The following is an 18630-nucleotide window of genomic DNA, read 5'->3' on the forward strand; positions in this document are numbered from 1 at the left end:
CCTCTCTCTCCCTCCCTCTCTCTCTCCCTCCCTCCCTCACACAGGGGGGTATTAGGGGGACGCGGTTTGAAGTGGTCTCTGTGCTGGAATTCCGCGGCGACAAAGGATCTGCATTCCCGCACAGCGCCTGCCCTCTGTCCCCCTGATCAGCGCCGCCAGGGAGCGAACCCACTCTGCTCCCTCCTTCCCTCTCTCTCTCCTCCCTCTCTGTCTCCCTTCTCCCTCTCTCTCTCCTCCCTCCCTCCCCCTGTCTCTCCTCCCTCCCCCTGTCTCTCCTCCCTCTCCCTCCTCCCTCTCGGCCTGGAGGAGCTGGGAGGTGAGACGGTATCTCCTGCCGTCTGTGTAGTTTCCTCTCTCGGTGCTGTCTCTGGGATTCCATTTGAAGTTGCCCAGCCTGCTCCAATCTGGTCAGTGTTCGGTGGGGTTTTGTTGCTGGGAGTTGGGCTGAGAAAGCCCAGCCTTTGCCATGGACTGACTGACTGACTGACTGACAGCGTGTCCCCGCCTTTCTCTCTCTCCCCCCCCCCCCCAGTATCTGAGTGCCTGCTCCATCTGCAGAAGGATTCTTCACCAGGCGAAGGGAACGCGGTTTCTAAACGATGACATCGCCAGCTAAATTCAAGAAGGACAAAGAGATCATTACCGAGTATGACACACAGGTTAAGGGTAAGTCTGACCGTCATTTCAGATTTGCAGCATTGTAGTAGAGTTACCAAACTGATGGAAGCCGAGTCTAACCTCAGCAGGGCTCACCCCTCAGAGGAATGCATTGCTATTCTCATTCTGTTGTACAGCAACACTCATCTCTCGGAAATTAATTTTCAGAGCTCATTGTTAAAATTTGCGCTGGTCATCTGCTGTTTCCCGCAGCAAGCCTACAGATTATTTTCCAATTCACAATGCAGCTTTTACTTTGAGATTTAGGGGGCGAGGGGTTGTAGGGGCCTCGGAGAGTCGGCTGGAGACCTGCAGTTTATGTTGTAGGGGTGGCCTGCTTATAGGCTGGGGACAGATTGCTTGCTGTTTGCAGCACGGGGGTGCTTAAGGGTCACAGGGACTGCAGCTGTGCCTTCCAGCCAAAAACAATATTGCTCTCTGGGCGAAGCAGCCAGCCTGTGACATTACTACACACAGCATGTCCCAGATTATACAAAATAGAACAATGTGCATTCTCCCTCCAAGCACTGGCCATGTGCAGGGGTCTTTGCTTCAGCCTTGGTCTGTACTGACACCAGCAGGTGGGTGGGAAAGTGGGGTGCTACAGGTGGGACATTGCAGTCCATCCTGCTGTCCTCCTCTCTCCAGGACCCAGGGAGTCTCACCTCCTGATTCCCTTCCCGGTCATTCAGCAGTGAGTCAGTGGCAAATGTGTTTGACAGAGTTAGAGGCAAGGATCAGGCTGGGCTGTGAAGACAGTGATGCTTGAATGGTCTTTCAGGAATACTGCTCCTCCTGATGGAAGGTGAGAGGAGAAGGTACCTGTGGGAGGGTGGGGTAATTGTGGACTCTTGTGACCCCAAGAGTCAGAGGGAATGGAAATGGTCTTGTGCAGGAGCCTACAGCAAACAATAGGCTGGTGAGGAGAGACTGGAATGCAGTTGGATGGAGAAGGGTGTTGCTGGTGACCAAGGCCAGTTGGAAATCTTGATTTACAATAATAAACAGCTCCACAAACAGCCACAGGGTCGGACATGTGTGGGAGTTAGCTTGGTGGATCCACCTGATCCCTTCAGCACAAGTATCAGAAAAATACAGAACAAGACTAGACACATGAATATCCAGCTTTCTGCAAGACGTTGCACTTTTATGTTGAAGTGTTGAATGTTCCTGATCTCTGTCGGGACTTTGGCCATGAATAATGATGTATCCCTGAGCTCATGCTTACCTTTTGAATATCTGGAATGTTGCACTGTTTGTTCTGAAAGACATGTCACAGTCCTGAAACCACACAGAGTGTTTGACATTGAGGACTCTTGCAATTGGTTTTATCTGGAGGGAATATTCAATCTCTGTAACTTTATCTCCAGGATCTCAGGCAAGAAGTGATGCAGAATAATTCCCTTAATAACTCACTATATTCTGTCAATTCCAGATGAGGTTTATAAGTTGATCAGGGAAATAGATAGAGTAGACAGTCAGAGACTTTTTCCCCAGGTACAACAGAATGTTACAAGGGGACATAAATTTAAGGTGAAGGGTGGAAGGTATAGGGGTGATGTCAGGGGTAGGTTCTTTACCCAGAGAGTGGTGGGGGCATGGAATGCGCTGCCTGTGGGAGTGGCAGAGTCAGAATCATTGGTGACCTTTTAGCAGCAATTGGATAGGTACATGGATGAAGGGCCTGTTCTGTGCTGTGTTGTTCTATGTTCTAGGTTCATTCCCAATATCCTAATGTGTGATCTGCCATGCACAGCAACATGTTACCAGCCTTGGGGATGTTCATAACACTACTCTTTTAATTTACATGATGCCAAGTGTTGTCAAGAGTCACACCCAAGTAACAGAAATTGCTGGAGAAATTCAGCAATCTGGTGTGACATTTCTTTGGAAGATGTTTGTATTTCAGACTTCCAGCACCTGCAATCTTTTGCTTTTAACAGAACAAAGAATCGAGTGAGAGGGAGTCCAAAACGTGGTAGGACACTGCTGATGCTTAACTGACCAATAATCAGTTTATCAGCACAGAATACTGGGAACCTTGCGGCCAGATACGGTGCTGGGGCTACGTTGTTGTGCGGAGGCTGAGGATTGGAGTTGGGATCCAGGTTTGTCTGACTCTGTTGGAAGGCTACCAAGCCAGGGAAAACTGAGTGGGAGCTGTTCACATGCACAGCCTGCAGCAGGAAGGAGCACACTGTATGTCCATTAACTTAAAGCAAGAATTCTGCTAAAATATTCATGTTATTCAGTAATTAATTTGAGTAACTCAATGAACAAAAACTGTACAGAAACCTGCAGCAAAACACAATTTTAAACTCATCAAATTTATTTTGCACATCAATTATCCCACAGTGTAATCCAAACGTAATGTTGGGAATATGTACATTATTAGCCCAACATTTAGGGATTGTCTATATTTGCCTGTCTCAGAACCAACAAGGAAGATTGGGCTTCATCTGTTGTCTTGAAAGTATCCAAGACCTTGCCCAGATTTCTCTCTCTCCTCAGTGAAATGAGGATAAATTTTGTTTTCACTCACTCGTGGGATGTGGGTGTCACAAACTGGCCAGCATTTATTAGCATTCCTGATGAAGGGCTCTGGCCCGAAACGTCGAATTTCCTGTTCCTTGGATGCTGCCTGACCTGCTGTGCTTTAACCAGCAACACATTTTCAGCATCTATTACCCAACCCTAGTTCCCCTTGAGAGGGTGGTGGTGAGCTGCCTTCTTGAACCACTGAAGATAGACACAATGCTATGAGTTCCACGATTTTGACCCAGCAACAGTGATGTATTTCCAAGTCAGGATGGTAAATGGGCTTGGAGGGGAACGTGCAGGTGGTGGTTTTCCCATGTATCCACTGCCCTTGTCCTTCTAGATGGAAGTGATTGGGTTAGGGTTCGGGTTAGGGTTATGATCATGGGTTTGGAATATACTGTCTAAGGATCTTTGGTGAATTTCGAGAGCTTATCTTGTAGATGGTGTACACTGGGGCTTTGGAGCCTTATTGGTGGAGGGATTGGATGCTTGTGGATGTAGTGCCAGTGAAGTGGACTGCTTTGGCCTGGATGGTGTTGAGCTTCTTGAATGTTGTTGGAGTTGCACCCATTCAGGGCCATTGGGGAGTATTCCATCACCCTCCTGACTTGTGCCTTGTAGATGGTGGACAGGCTTTGGGGAGTCAGGAGGTGAGTTTCTTGCTACAGTATTCCCAGCCTCTGACCTGCTGTTGTAAACGCTGGGTATATGTGGTGAGTGCAGTTGAGTTTCTAGTCAATGGTAATCCACAGGATGTTGATAGTGGGGGATTCAGTGACGCTAACACTATTAGATGTCAAAGAACCAATGTTTAGATTGCCTGTTATTAGAGATGGCCTTTCCTGACACTTGTGTGACACTTGTCAGCCCAAGCCTGGATATTATCCAGATCTTGTTGCATTTGAACACGGACCGTTTCAGCGTCTGAGGAATCGCAAACGTTGCTGAACATTGTGCAATCATCGGCAAATTTCCCCACTTCTGATCTTATGATGGAGGGAAGATATGACCAATGATAATTATTAGCAAAATGTTCTTTTAAGTCTTGTCTTTGTGTTAATCTGATGTTGCATCAATAATACCAAAATCCTGATTGTTTACCCAGTACAGTACCTTTTCTGATTGTCAATGTTATCCTTGTCGGGGGAGTTGTCCTAGGGTTTAACAGTCAAACTCATGTGTCTAATTATCAATGACTGTTGTTTAAATTTTGGCATCTTTCCTCATTCAAGAGAGACAAATTTCATCTCTCCCTTTTCTTCCCCATGGCTTACTCTTGGTACTTGTTTAAAACAGGCTTTGCTAAACTGATATGCATCGACATTTGAATAAAAATGCAGCATTTTGGAGAAAATGAACTAATTTGATATGTTGGTTGAAAGAGCTGGCCCGGCCACAATGGACCAAGTGTGTTCTCTCAGTGCTGCCTGATTCGGTAATAAACTTTGACAAGTTTCATAGACTCCCTACAGTGTGGAAGCAGGCCAACTGGCCCGTCAAGTCCACACTGACCCTGTGAAGGACATCACACCCTACACCTGTAACCTTGGCTGTATTCCTCATGGCTAACTCCAGCTAGCCTGCACACTATGGTCAATTTAGCATGGCCAATTCACCCAACCTGCACAGCTTTGGACAACGGAATGAAACCGGAGTACCCTTGGCAACTCACACAGGCACGGGGAGAATGTGCAAACTCCACACAGACAGTGACCTGAGGCTGGACTCAAATCTGGATCTCTGGAACTGTGAGGCAGCACTGCTAACCACTGAGCCACTGTGCCATCCTATGGTTGGACAATGTTTGTGACTCTTTGTAAGAAGCAAAGCTCCAGTTGCTGTGATGAGGCAACAGCAGGGGAGCACAGGCACTGAAGAGAGAAGCTAAGCAGGTAGGTCCAAAATAGTGTAGCCAGCCAATTGTCAGAGAAACTTTGCTTCAGTTTGTTGTCTTTAATGAGGATCTCAACGAATGTATTCAGACAGTTGTAAGTGCTCTCTGCTGCAATGCCACCAGTATTTGCTACTGTCTGGCAATCCTGAATTCGAATTCCACGTCAGCCCTTCCTTATGAACAATGAAAGGGACTACTTTTTTGTGACTGTGTGTGTGTGTGTGTGTGTGTGTGTGTGTGTGTGTGTCTGTCACATGCTGTCTCTGTGTCACCCTCTGGTACATTACACCACAGAGATAACAGGAGCATTTAAATGTTGGGCTAATAATGTTTATACTCCCAACATTATGTTTGGATTAAACTGCAGGGATAATTAGTGTCTGCAGCAAATTTATTGAGCTTCAAATGCTGCATTCAAAGCTGTGTAAAACAGTCCAATCTTGAACATGCTGTACCAGTTGCAAGTTCTGTTGAAGTTTTTGTAAATAATTGTTCATGATCCAGTGGATTGTGGATCTTGTAAATGGGTTTTATGCTGAATCTGTTTCTTCCTGCTGCAATCTGTGAATGTCAAATTCATTCTGTGATGGATTGAAGGGTCTGACTGATGATGAAAGGATCCTGCAGCCCCTGGCCTTTCGTACATGTCAGTCAGCCTGAGGCTGGATGTTTTCTGTTTCCACCATTGGGCACATGCTGTTGTGAAATGAGGTTCGATCCAATTTCTGCCAAACAAAAATAAAATGTTTCCATCACAATCATAATCAGGACAGCCGTGTGGATGACCGGTGTGGAAAGTGGCAAAGATCTAACTAGTTAGGGACAGTGCTGGGAGTTCAGCTCCATTGTTGGGTCAGCTGTTTGTTGTAACCTGGGAGGGTCTGATCCTTAGAAATGGCCAAGGCATTGGTATTGAGATATTTTTGGCTTTGATGAACGTAATGATTCAGAAAGGAAGTTCTTTTGAGATGGTCTGTGGAGATGAGAGATGTGACTTCACTGTAGATAAACCAAACTGAATACTGAATGGTGTGGGTGGCAGTATGTCACCCTTCTCTAGATTATGATTGAATCCTAGCTCCTCCAACGAGCCTTGTTAGGTTATCATGGCAACAGGGATAATGACGGATTGGGAGTGGAACTGGAAGTTAGGCATCCTGACCCCCTGCCACTCAATCCTCTTCACTCTGATCTCCTTGACCATCTTTACTACTATTTTTCCTGATTCTCTTGCTAGTGTGCAGTCTTTACTCTTGGTTTTAGCCACTAGCCCTGTTTCCCCTGATATTGGGGAGGTTCTGGTGCACTGGTAATGTCATCCAAAGGCCAAGGCTAAGCCTGTGGGGAGACAGATTCAAATCCTGCCCCTGCAGCTGGTGCAATGTAAGTTCAATTAATAAATCTGGAATTGAAAAGCAGCCTCCAAGATATGAAACTATCAATGATTGTTGTTAAAAAACATTAGGTTCACTCCTATCCTTTTGGGAACAAAATCTGCCATTTTTAACAAAACAGAAATTGCTGGAGAAGCTCAGCAGGTCTGGCAGTATCTGTGAAGAGAAATCGGAGTTAACGTTTCGGGTTGAGTGACCCTCCCTCAGAACTGCCGTCCTTACCTAGTCTGGCCTACATGTGACTCCAGCCGCACAGCGATGTGGTGGACTACCCCATGAAATAACTGAACAAACCACTCAGTTCAAAGGCAGTTCGGGATGGGCAACTAATGCTGCTGTTACCAGTGTCACCCAGTCCCCCTGCAAGGATAAACAATAAAGAAAATTCACACCACTTTCATCCCCAATGGGTCACTGGACGGAGATCAGAGAGAAGCTTGTTCTCCCTTCCCTAACCCAGAAAGATGGAGGTCCGTCTCCCAGCTGATTCCCTCTCCCCCAGCTGAGCCAGGTTAGTGCATGGTTTCCTGATGCAGTTGCTATTCCAGACAGTTTTCTGCCTGCAGAACCCACCTTTTAACAAAAGCTAAATTAATAAAGAACTGGCCTTGTATCATCAAATAAATCCAAACCAGCAGGAATTGTTTCATGCATAATGCATCTATGTACTGAGGGTACATTCTCCTGTAATGGAATACATTGAAGTCAATCTTTCTAAACGCGGGTTTTGTACAAAGGAAAATGTTGCTTTGAAATTGATCAAAGTGAAGCCTCCCACAATATCATGGTCCAGGACACAAGGAGTCTTTCCGTCACAATGATTCTCATCTGTATTTCACTGACTGTGGTGTGAGTGCCAATATCAGATTTATTCTGAAGAGTGAACGCTGAGGCTCCGATCTGAGTTAGCCTGCCAGTAGAGCAGGAACCCTTTCTGACATTGGACCCCATGCTGTGCAGAGGGAGTGCTGCACTGTCAGAGATGCTGGTTTTTGAGGGAGACCTTAAACTGGGGGCCCTGTCTGCTCCTCAGTTGGGCATAAATGATGATGCAGCACAATTTGAAGATGAACAGTGGAATTCCTCTCTGTGTTAGGGAATAGGTTTAAATATTGACCCTATCACAAGAAACAGATGATCTAGTCAATATTATTTTGCTGTTTGTGGGAGTGTGCTGTATTTTTTGTGCTACAGCAGTGACCAGACTTGAAAGCATTTTTTTGCATGCAGAGTGGATGGTACGGTGGCTCAGTGGTTAGCACTGCTGCCTCTCAGTGCCAGGGACCCTGGTTTGATTCCACCCCCGTGATTGCATGAAGTTTGCACATTCTCCCTGTGCTGCGTGGGTTTCCTCCCGCAGTCTAAAGATGTGCAGGTTTGCTGAATTAGCCCCGATAAGTTGCCCATAGTGTTCAGGGATGTGTGGGTGAGGCGTATGAGTCAGGGGAAATGTAGAGTAATAGGTTAAGAGAATGGGTCACTCTTCGGAGGGTCGGTGTGGACTTATTGGGCCAAATGGCCTGTTTCCACACTGTAGGGATTCTAAGAAAGTGCTTTGGGATGTCCAATAGACATGAGAGGCACTATAGAAATAAAAATCTATATTTTTTCCCTTTCAGTTCCTTAGCTACTTCATTAACAATTATTTGTTAAATTAAATTTAATGTACACCTGCAAGTTCTCATTTCAATCCTTGTGATTACAGCTCCACACCGATAAGAAGTATTACTGGCTGATTGTATATCTGTGGATCTTCTGAGATTTCAGTCAAATCATACAGGATTAGAATTTAATTGAGTCTAATGATTGATTTCTGTCTCCTGTTCTGTTATAGCCCAGACTGAATGAAATAAATTGCTGTCACTTGTAGTTCATAGGAGAATTATATTCTCTGCAAACTTAACAAGACTGCTTCACCAGTGCAATAATTGTTGGGTCCTTCCCTGTATAAATTAAATATCCCATCCTTTCCCATTTTTCATTGAACACCATCCATTTGGACAGTTGAGTCATTACAAGTTCGGATTCATCACCGTCCCATTGAACTGGGATTTCACTCAAGACTGATGGTTGGAGGGGGCAGGGTTTATAGCTGGCTTAGGAGAGGGGGGTTCTTGAGGTTGGTGACTGTCTTCTCTGAGCTGGTCTCTAACATCCCTGGACTGAACTGGAGCTTTTAACCTTGCAGACAATAGCTCACTATAGGAACCTCGCCCCCAGAAGGTGAGAGCTGGTAGACTATTTGGATGTGCTAGGCATCATGTCGTGCACTAGACTGGCAGCCCAGAGATCAGGTTTCCCATTACGACAAGTTGAGAAATTGAATTTCTGAAGTAGATGTCAATTTACAGGCTGTTATAAGAACAGCGCCTTCTGAGAGCAGTGATTGGTTCCCTGTGTCTGGCAAGTTAGGGATGCTGAACCTATGTGTTAGTCTCACATTGCAGCCCTCTCTGTGTTACATGTAGGTCATCTGTCTTCACCAGGGTGAAGTTTGTCAGAACCCAGGGACTTGTCATCTCACAGCAACAACAATTTGCTCAGTAACATCCCCCCAACCCCGCCCCCCCGCTGCTGAGTGTGATTTTCCTGAGTTTCTCCAAGTCTTCCATTCCCTTATTTGCAGCTATTTCAGGGACGTTACTTGTCCTGAGATTCTGATGGACTTTATCCTCGGGTCTTAAAGAGATTGTTGATACACCGGTTTTAATCTTCCAAAATATACCAGATTCAGGGAAGACCATAAGGAATAGGAACAGGAGGAGGCCATTCAGCCCTTCACACCTGCTCTGCTATTTAGATCAAGAATCTATCAATCTCAACCTTAAATATACACAAGGACTCTTTCCCCACAGCTCTCTGGGGCAAAGAGTTCCAAAAACTCTCAACCCCCCCCCGAGAGAAGAAATTCTTCCTCATCTCAGTAATAAATTTGAACCCCTTTTTGTGAGACTCTTCCCTCTGGTCCTGAACTGACCCATGAGGGGAAGCACCCTCTCAGCATTGACCCTATCAAGCCCCTTAGGAATCCGAAATGTTTCAATGAGATCACCTCCCATCCTTCTAAACTCCATAAGTAGAGTCTCAACTGGTTTAGCCTTTGCTCATAAGACAATCTCTCAGGCCAGAGTTCATCCCAGTGTACCTTCTCTGGACTGCCTCCAGTAAAACAATATCTTTCCTTAAATACGGATTTCATTAAATTGGAAAATCGGAATTGTCTTTTTGTTTATTCAAAAAAAGTGGGAGACAGAAGACAAAAACCAGCAGCAGTTTGCTTAACATCTGTCCCAGAGAGGATTTTTGAAGTTATTATTGAAAATGTTATAGCTGGGCACTTTAGAAATATTAAGTGTAATCAGACATAGTCGACATGAAAACAAAATTATGTTGAACCAATTTATTGGAGTTTGTTTTTGGAAGTAATGTGTTCAGCATCAAGGGGAACCAGTGAATGTACTGTACTCAGATTTCCAGAAGATATTTGACAAGGTGCCATATCACAGATTATTGTAGGAAATAAAAGCCCAGGATACGGATAGTGCCACATTGGCTTGGATATAAAATTGGCTAGCTAACAAGAAACAAGGTTTCTGACTGGCAGTATGAAACAAGTGGTGTGCCATGATGATCATTGCTATGGCTTCAACTTTTTATATCAATGACGTGGGTGAAGTGGCTAAAGGTATGGTTGCTATATTTGCTGATGATGTAAAGGTTGATGGCAAAATACATTTCGCAGAGAATGAGGCTTCAAAAAGATTTAGATAGGTTAAGTGACTGGGCTATAGATCTAACAAATGGAATGTATTGTGGGAAAATGTGACGTTATTCATTTTCACAGGAAGAATTAAAAAAAGGAGCACATTATCTAAAACACATTAACAGTTTTCCAATCCTCTGGACCATCACCAGAGTCTGTCTTCCTGAAAGATTACTATCAGTGTATCCGTTACCTCTGCAGCCACTTCCTTGAATATCCTCAGATGCATTAGGCCAAGGGAACATATTGGTTTTTAGCTCTGTTAGTTTCTCTAGCAGTTTTACTCAATGAGTTATTGTACTTATTTTTTCTCCTCTTTTGCGCCTTGATTGTTTAATGATTTTGTGATTCTGTTAGTGTTTTCTACTGTGAAAACCGGTGTGAAGTATTTATTTAACCCCCCTGCCATTTCCTGGTTCCCAGTTGTTATTCCCCAGCCTCATTCCCTAAGGGGCTGATGTTCACCCTGGCCTCTATTCCTTTTTATATTTTTAGAGAAACTCTTACTGTCTGTCTTGAAAATGTTTGCAATTTTACCGTCCAAGATTATCTTCTCCCTCTAGTATTTGCTGGTTCTCAAACTTTTCCTAGCCCTCTAGCTAAAGCACTAATCGTTAGAAACAAAGAAACTAGGAGCAGGAGTAGGCCATTTGGCCCTTTGAGCCTACTCTGCTATTGACTATGATCAAAGTTAATCGTCCAACTCCATCCCCAGGTCCTGCTTTCTCCCCCACCCTTTGATCCCTTTCACCCTATTTCTTACTCCTTCTTGAAAATGTTCAATGTTTTGGCCTCAACTGCTTTCCAAGGCCGGAATTCCACGGGCTGACCATTCTCTCCTCATCTTCACCCTAAATGATGTATTGTGCATTCTTAAATTGGCCTTTGGTTTTGGACTTCCTGGTCATCAGGATTATCCTTCCTGAGTTTATCCTATCTACCTTTTGTCATGTATTTTTTCCAATCTGATGCTATCCTTAACCCTGGTTAAACATGGTTGGCTTATCCCCTTCTTAGGATCCTTCTTGCTCATTGGAATGTCTTTGTTAGGAGCCGTGAGCTATTTTCTTGAACATCTGCCCTTTTCCCTCATTCATCTCTGCTGCTAAATCTATTTCCCAATCCATTCTGTCTCACTCTACCCTCAATTCCTTTCATACTCTTATTAATGCTTAGCACAGTTATTTCCAAATCAAGTTTCTCCCTCAGGCCTTTTGTGGTGTAGTGGTAGTGTCTTTATCTCTGGACCAGGAAGCCAAATTTCATACCTGTTCCAGAGGTATGTCCTAACATGTCTGAACAGTTGATTAAAAATATTTAAGCTATTCAAACAATCCTTGCACAAACTCAGTAATTAGTCAACAAAACAATTTCTTTCATATTCTCCGAGTTACGCTACAACCAATCAATTATACGTTAGACTGTAAATCATCTAAAACACTCAACCACCTGTATTTTACCAACACAAATTATAACCATTGTTTCTGCCCTTCCTTTCTTCAGTATATCAGTTCCCTTGGGTTTAAAGTTATTTCTGGTTGGATTATATGTGCAGGATTATATATTGGATTATATATAGGATGATATATAGTTTTATATATGATTCTGCATGGCTTGCCAAATTTTCTCTGAAACCTCAGCTTTAAATGAATGCCCTTCTCTGTATGTGCAGGACATTCAGGAAATGACAGTAGTCCCTTTTAAAGCCAGGGCTGATCATTCCTCGCTGAAGGAAGTTCCGGTTTTTAACAATTGATGCAGACAATTGCTCCCATGTAGGATTGGTTGGTCTGAAATGATGCTATGAAGCACCTCGTCTAATATCATGCGATTTCTTACACAGGCTATATTACGAAAGGGACTTTCCAGTGTTCATTACCACAGTGTCAATATTTTCTCTCACATCCTTAAAATCAACATTGCCTCCATTGTCAGTTGGGATTTCAGCAGGTGACCAAGCCCAGTCTCTGAGTATTGAATGATATTCAGAGGCAGTTTGTACACATGAGAAGGAAAAGCCTCACCTCTCAAAAAATCCATCTCAGAAAGTAAGGAGCAACATTAAATTAAAAGCAAGGCCTTATAAAAATGCAAAGAGCTGCACAGATCCCACAGATTGGGACATAGAAAGACCAACAAAGAGCCACAAAGTGGCTTGTAGGAATGGCTCTTTCAGCTCTGATCTCCAGCATCTGCAGTCCTCACTTTCTCCTGTAGGAACGGCTAATAAACATTATGAAAGGAAACTTGTAACGGACGTGAAAGACAAAGAAATGTTATAGTTATATAAAGGGGAAGTGGCTGGTTATGGCTACTGTTGACCCACTGAAGGTCTCGAGTGAGGATATTGTCAATGACCACAGGGAAATGCTAAATGATTATTTTGCTTCAGTGTTCACAGCAGGAAAGGAGGAGAGCTGAATGGAAAAAAAAATAACAAAGAATCAGGGACAGGGTCAAAATAAAATTAGTTTATCTAAATAATCAATAATGGGGAAATTAATGGAACTGAAGACTGACAAATCCCTGGGAACTGATATTAAAGGAGTTAGGAGAGCACATTGCCAATGCCCTAACCATAGTCTTTCAAAGTTCCCTAGATTTGGCAGATGTACCTCTGGATTTCCTCATGTCACTTTGCCCCTTGTAGAAGGGTGACAGAGGAAACTCAGGGAATTACAGAGGATTAGCCTAATGTCTGCGATGGGGAAGATGTTGGAGTTTTCGGTCAGGGATAGGGTAACTGATCACTTCAAAAAACTTTCAGTTAATCAGAGAGAACCAGCCTAGATTCAGGAAAGCTAGGTTATTTCGGACAAGCCTTAGATTTTGTTTGAAGAGGTAACAAGGTTAGTGGACAGAGATAAGTCAATGGATGTTGTTTATGTGGACTTCCAGAAGTCTTTTGATAAAGGTCCCATAGAAGAACTCACAGTCCAGAGGTGTGCAGCTCAGGTGAGTTGGCCATGCTAAATTGCCCATAGCATTCAGGGATGTGTGGGCTAGGTACATTAGTGAGGGGAAATGTAGAGTAATAGGGTGAGGCATCACGTCTGGGTGGGATACTCTTTAGAGGGTCAGTGTGGACTTGTTGGGCCAAATGGCCTGTTTTGACACTGTAGGGATTGTATGTATTCTAAAAACCTGTTGGCTAAGGTCTCCACTGAATTGAGGGCACATTACTGACAGAGATAGAAAACTGGTTGAGTGGCAGCCAACAGAGATTTGGAATAATGGGTAAGTAATCAAATCGGAAGGAAGTGACTAGTGGTGTCCCACAGGAATCTGTGTTGGGGATTCATTTATTCACAATATTCATTAACAACTTGGATAATGACATTAACACTCAAATATCCAAATGTGCTGACAACGCACAATGGGCCGCATTAAGGACAGCATAAACTACACCAGGATATTGATAGTTTAGGTAAATGGGCAAAGCTGTGGCAGATATATTTTAATATAAACAAGTGTAAGGTTATCTATTTTGAACTGAAAAAGGTGGATCAGGGTGTCTTCAAAAGGCACAAAGTTAAATACGGCGAGATTTGAGGGTCAGGAACCTAGCTCTTTCAATGCCATGAACTGGTGCAGAAAACAGTCAGGAAGGCTAATGGAATGCTAGCCTCGATATGGAAAGGGCTGGGGCATTAGAATGTAGACATTATGCTTCAGTTATACAAAACCCCAGCTCGGCCTCACTTACAGTACTGTGAGCTGATCTGTTCACCACACCTTGGGAAGGATGTCTGGCCCCGGGGGGAGTTCAGTACAGGTTTACAAGGAGGATACTGGGGCTTCAGGAGAGATGGACAAATGAGGCCTTCATTCTCCAGAATTTATAAGGTTAAGGGGTAGTCTACTAGAGGGCATCAGGATGTTAACAAGGAAAGCCAGGATAGTAAAGCTATTTCCACTGGTTGAAGATTTTATAACCAGGAGCACAGACTAAATATTAGGGCTAACAATTCAGGAGAGTTGTTAGAAAGCACTTCAGCATGCACAGGGTAGCAGAGGTTTGGAACTCTCCCCCTCAAATGGGGCTGGATGCTAATTTCATTGTTAAATTTAAATTGGAGATAGATAAATTTTTATTAAGCAAGAGTATCAAGAAGTATCAACAGGTATATGGAGTTAGGCCATAAATCAGCCATGATCTCTTTGAACAGCAGGGCAGGCTCGAGGGGCTGAATGGCCTCCTCTTTTCCTATGTTCCCTCCCACTTCCCATTGCTTTGTCCACTATTATTCTTTACTATATGTCATTAAAGACTGACTCAATTTTGTTAGTTGAAAATCACACACACCAGGTTATAGTCCAACAGGTTTATTTGGAAGCACTAGCTTTCGGAGCGCCGCTCCTTTCACAACCACCTGATGAAAGAGCAGCGCTCCGAAAGCTAGTGCTTCCAAATAAACCTGTTGGATTAAACATGGTGTTTTGTGATTTTAACTTTGTCCACCCCAGTCCAACACTGGCGTCTCCAAATCATAAATCTGGTTACCATGTCTACAGAGTGCAAGGTGAGCATGTTTCTTTTCAATATTCCATACCTTCAAATCCATTGCTAGAATTTTGTTAAAGTCCCATGTTCCTGGGAGTCTCACTATGGTGTGAGGATGTCTTGCTGAATATTTCACATTAACCACTTATCTCTTCTGTATGTTTTACACACCCACTGTCCCTTTAGTAGGATTTTGAACCTGAGATGTTGATTGATGGACAAACTGCCAATGTAGCTTAAGGATAATGAACCTTTTTTCCTAATGAATGATCAATATTTTAATTAGAGAGCTTAGGTTTTAATAAAGGAATATAGTAATGTCCAAATTATAAATCCACTGACTTCCGAAGAACAATTGCCTTTTTACGTTCCATTGGAACCTTTTTTCCTGGATGGACTGTTGAACAGGAAGGGTATTGCATTTGACACTGCGCTAGCACTGTTATATTGCAGGGAATCACCTCTCATTTTAGTGATTTCAGCACTTTACCATCCCAATTCTGAGGCAGGTACAGCTCTCAAATTCCTTAACCTTCGTTCAGTCATTATAATTTACAGGCGATAGCAGACACTTTAAGGGCTCTAGCCCAAAACGTCGATTCTCCTGCTCCTCGGAATGCTGCCTGACCTGCTGTGCTTTTCCAGCAACACACACTCGACACTTTAATCAATTCAATCCACACTAGATGTGCATCTGCTGTCCAGCATAGCATGTTGATTTTGCCTAGAACGTTCACAACTGGGATGAAGCTTCTTGTAGCTAATTTAATTCAATCTGCCTGATTGGGGTCACTATGTTCTTATTTTATTGTATAATGGTATTTCGAGTTGTATCGAAAACACCCGCTGACCAAAGCCCAGACATTTCCACAGTTCATTTTTCTATGTAGATCCCGAATTCCTGGTACCTGTTAGAGTAACTGGAGGAATAGATATCCTCTCAAACTTTATTCCCCTTTCATATTAATGCTTTCAGCCTGTACCTAGGCAGGCCTTTATTGTCGTGACCTTTGAGTCCTCCATTCTTTGTGGAATGTCCGATTTAAGACTGGAAGGTCTCTGGGAATTAATGTCGCAGCACAGTGGCTCAGTGGTTAGCACTGCTGCCTCACAGCACCAGGGTCTCAGGTTCAATTACAGCCTTGGGCGACTGTCTGTGTGGAGTTTGCACATTCTGCCCATGTCTGTGTGGGTTTCCTCCAGTTGCTCTGGTTTCCTCCCACAGTCACAAAGATGTGCAGGTCAGGTGAATAATCCATGCTAAATTGCCCGTAGTGTTAGGGGAATGGATTTGGGTGGGTTACTCTTTGGAGGGTTGGTGTGGACTTGTTGGTCTGAAGGGCCTGTTTCCACACTGTAGGGAATCTAATCAAAGCTTCTGAAGACTCTTGCAAAAGTGTGTCTCTTTCTGAAAATCTAACATTAGTTAATACGAGGAACCTATTCATGTGCAACACCTCAACACAGCCCAACAATTTAAAGGCAAGCATTGAATTAGTAATCTCCAAGTAGAATTTTTGCAGTCATGCATTTAGTTTATTAAATGCCATTACATATTCTTGTGTAGAATATCCATCCAGCTTTCAAAATCTATCAAAGTCTGACCATGTTTCCTATGAATTTAATAGGCCACTATTTTTTATAAATATGTCTGTAAATGTTAATGGGATGTCCAACCTTTCCTTTGTTATTGAGCGTCTAGCTCTGAGAATACTTGTATCTGATCTTGTTTCCAGTAATAAGTGATAGTGTCAAGACTATATCTTGTTTTTCAGTAAATTGTAACCCTTGCTCACAAATCCACTTCAGGTTTCCATTGAAAAATGCAGCTTCACATATTAATGTGAAGTCATACCATGATGCTCAGTACTTGGTTTCAGCTGTTGTCCTCCAAAGTAATTCCAATCACAATCTTCTGCCTGAAAATAAAACTTTATTAGTTTTCACTATTAGGGAATGATCCTGTCCTTCTGATATCAATTCTCATCCAAACCAGTCAGTTAGAAAGAAGCCACTGACACCTTCCTTGGTCAATATTAACTTCAGTCTCTCTGCTCCCTTCCACACACCAGCTGTATTCTCTGTTTTTAGACCTGTTCGTAAACATTATAATACACCCTATAGAACTCATGAGACTTGAACCCAGACCTTCTGGTGCAGAGACTGGGACATTACTACTGTGCCACAAAAAACTTTGTCCCTTCCTTTCTACCTACCAAGTTTTTTTCACTGAGCAATAATGAGTTTTTTTTATTGGAAATTGATTTGGGAAAAAGAATGATCCAGGTTCCTGGTACAAGTGTAATCGCAGCGGGATTCAGTTGACTGCAATTCTGTGGTTAAATCTACCCAGCTAATTCATGAATTAACCTTAATGATCTGCTTAATGCCTAACTATTGGTATTTTCTCACCAGCTTGTTCAGTGAGGTGTTATTACAGATGTCAGGAGCCAGGAGCATTTGAATCCCAGCCTCCTGATTCGTACGTGATATGGATGGCTCAGTGTTGGACTGAGGTGGAACCATGGGGGCAGTATCATGGTTCAGGGGTTAGCACTGCTGCCTCACAGCGCCAGTGACCCAGGTTCGATTCCTGTCTTGGACGACTTTCTGTGTGGAGTTTGCACATTCTCCCTGTGTCTGTGTGGGTTTCTCCTGGTGCTCCGGTTTCCTCCCACAATCTAAAGATGTGCAGGTTAGGTGAATTGGCCATGCTAAATTGCCCGTAGTGGTAGGTGCATTAGTACGGGGTAAATATAAGGTAGGGGAATGGGTCTGGGTGAGAAACTCTTTGGAGGGGCAGTGCGGACTTGTTGGGCCGAAGGGCCTGTTTCCACACTGTAGGGGATCTAATCCCGATGAAAGGCTCATGCCCAAATCGTCGATTCTCTTGCTTTTCGGATGCTGTCTCACCTGCTGCGCTTTTCCAGCACCACACTCTCAACTCTGGACAAAGTCGGAAGTCGCACGACACCAGGTTATAGTCTCAACAGGTTTATTTGAAATCGTAAGCTTTCGGAGCACTGTTCCTTTGTCATGTGAAGTGACACATGTCCCGGTTCAGAGTCAGGGACAGTACCCTTGCACTGTAAGAAACCGTAAGGCCTTTTGATATTAACAATCAGATCACTGCTGTCAGCTGCTACCACAACACATTTCAAAGTGGGATGAGTTTCTGCTGTGAGTAGAATATTTATTTTGGGTTTTGTCAGGGCACCTGGACAATTTAGATTCCAGAAATGGAATGTCAGCACACATGTCTCGCAATCTTCAACCAGATATTCCAACGGTTACTCTTTACCCAATGACCACCTTGTGTGGTCAGCACTGCTCAGCTTCCTGGAGATGGTTCCCTCATTGCAGTATGTCTACAATCCCTATAATCTCACCCATCACATCAGGAAAAGGGGAGAGAGACACTGAGCTCAATGCTCCTTCGTGGGCCACATTTCCAACGACCTGGTGAATGACAGCCTGGAACCCACACCTGGCAGTATGTCAGCTGATTGGCTGCCTTTGAGACTATCTGGCCTATTAATGAGCTGCCTTGGGGAGCGCTGTTCAATTGGCCAGTTGCTAGTCTTGGGGGGTCCATTCAGAGGAGAGACCCAGCATTTGCCTTCACCATGTGGGTGATGCCTGGCCTTCAGGAGTGTCAGTGATATCAAGGAGCGGTGCCTGCCTTTATACCCAGGCAGGCATGAACTATCCGCCCAGGGATAGGATCTCTACAGTGTGGAAGCAGGTCATTTGGCCATCAAGCCCTCAGTGACCCTCTGAAGAGCATCCCATTCAGACCCATCCCCTCCACCCTATCCCTGTAACCCTGCATTTCCCATGAATAATCTACCTAACCTGTACATCCCTGAACACTATG

At 43.8% G+C, this 18630-nt stretch overlaps 1 protein-coding gene across 2 annotated transcripts in view; it reads left to right on the top strand.

Annotated features, from left to right (window-relative positions):
* Positions 1 to 18630, top strand: part of srgap2 (SLIT-ROBO Rho GTPase activating protein 2) — a 230400-nt gene that overhangs the window by 1263 nt on the left and 210507 nt on the right. The window contains exons 1-2 of one of the 2 annotated variants that reach the window (XM_060845268.1): positions 68 to 407; positions 533 to 666. In XM_060845268.1, the coding sequence (XP_060701251.1) occupies positions 600 to 666 (67 nt within the window). In that variant the 5' untranslated portion in view covers positions 68 to 407; positions 533 to 599. Of the gene's footprint in view, positions 1 to 67; positions 408 to 532; positions 667 to 18630 lie in introns of those variants that run through there. The other variant, XM_060845267.1, reaches the window with a different exon arrangement.

The sequence above is a fragment of the Hemiscyllium ocellatum genome, chromosome 26 (genome assembly GCF_020745735.1).
Source record: "Hemiscyllium ocellatum isolate sHemOce1 chromosome 26, sHemOce1.pat.X.cur, whole genome shotgun sequence".
In the NCBI taxonomy this organism is placed as follows: domain Eukaryota; kingdom Metazoa; phylum Chordata; class Chondrichthyes; order Orectolobiformes; family Hemiscylliidae; genus Hemiscyllium; species Hemiscyllium ocellatum.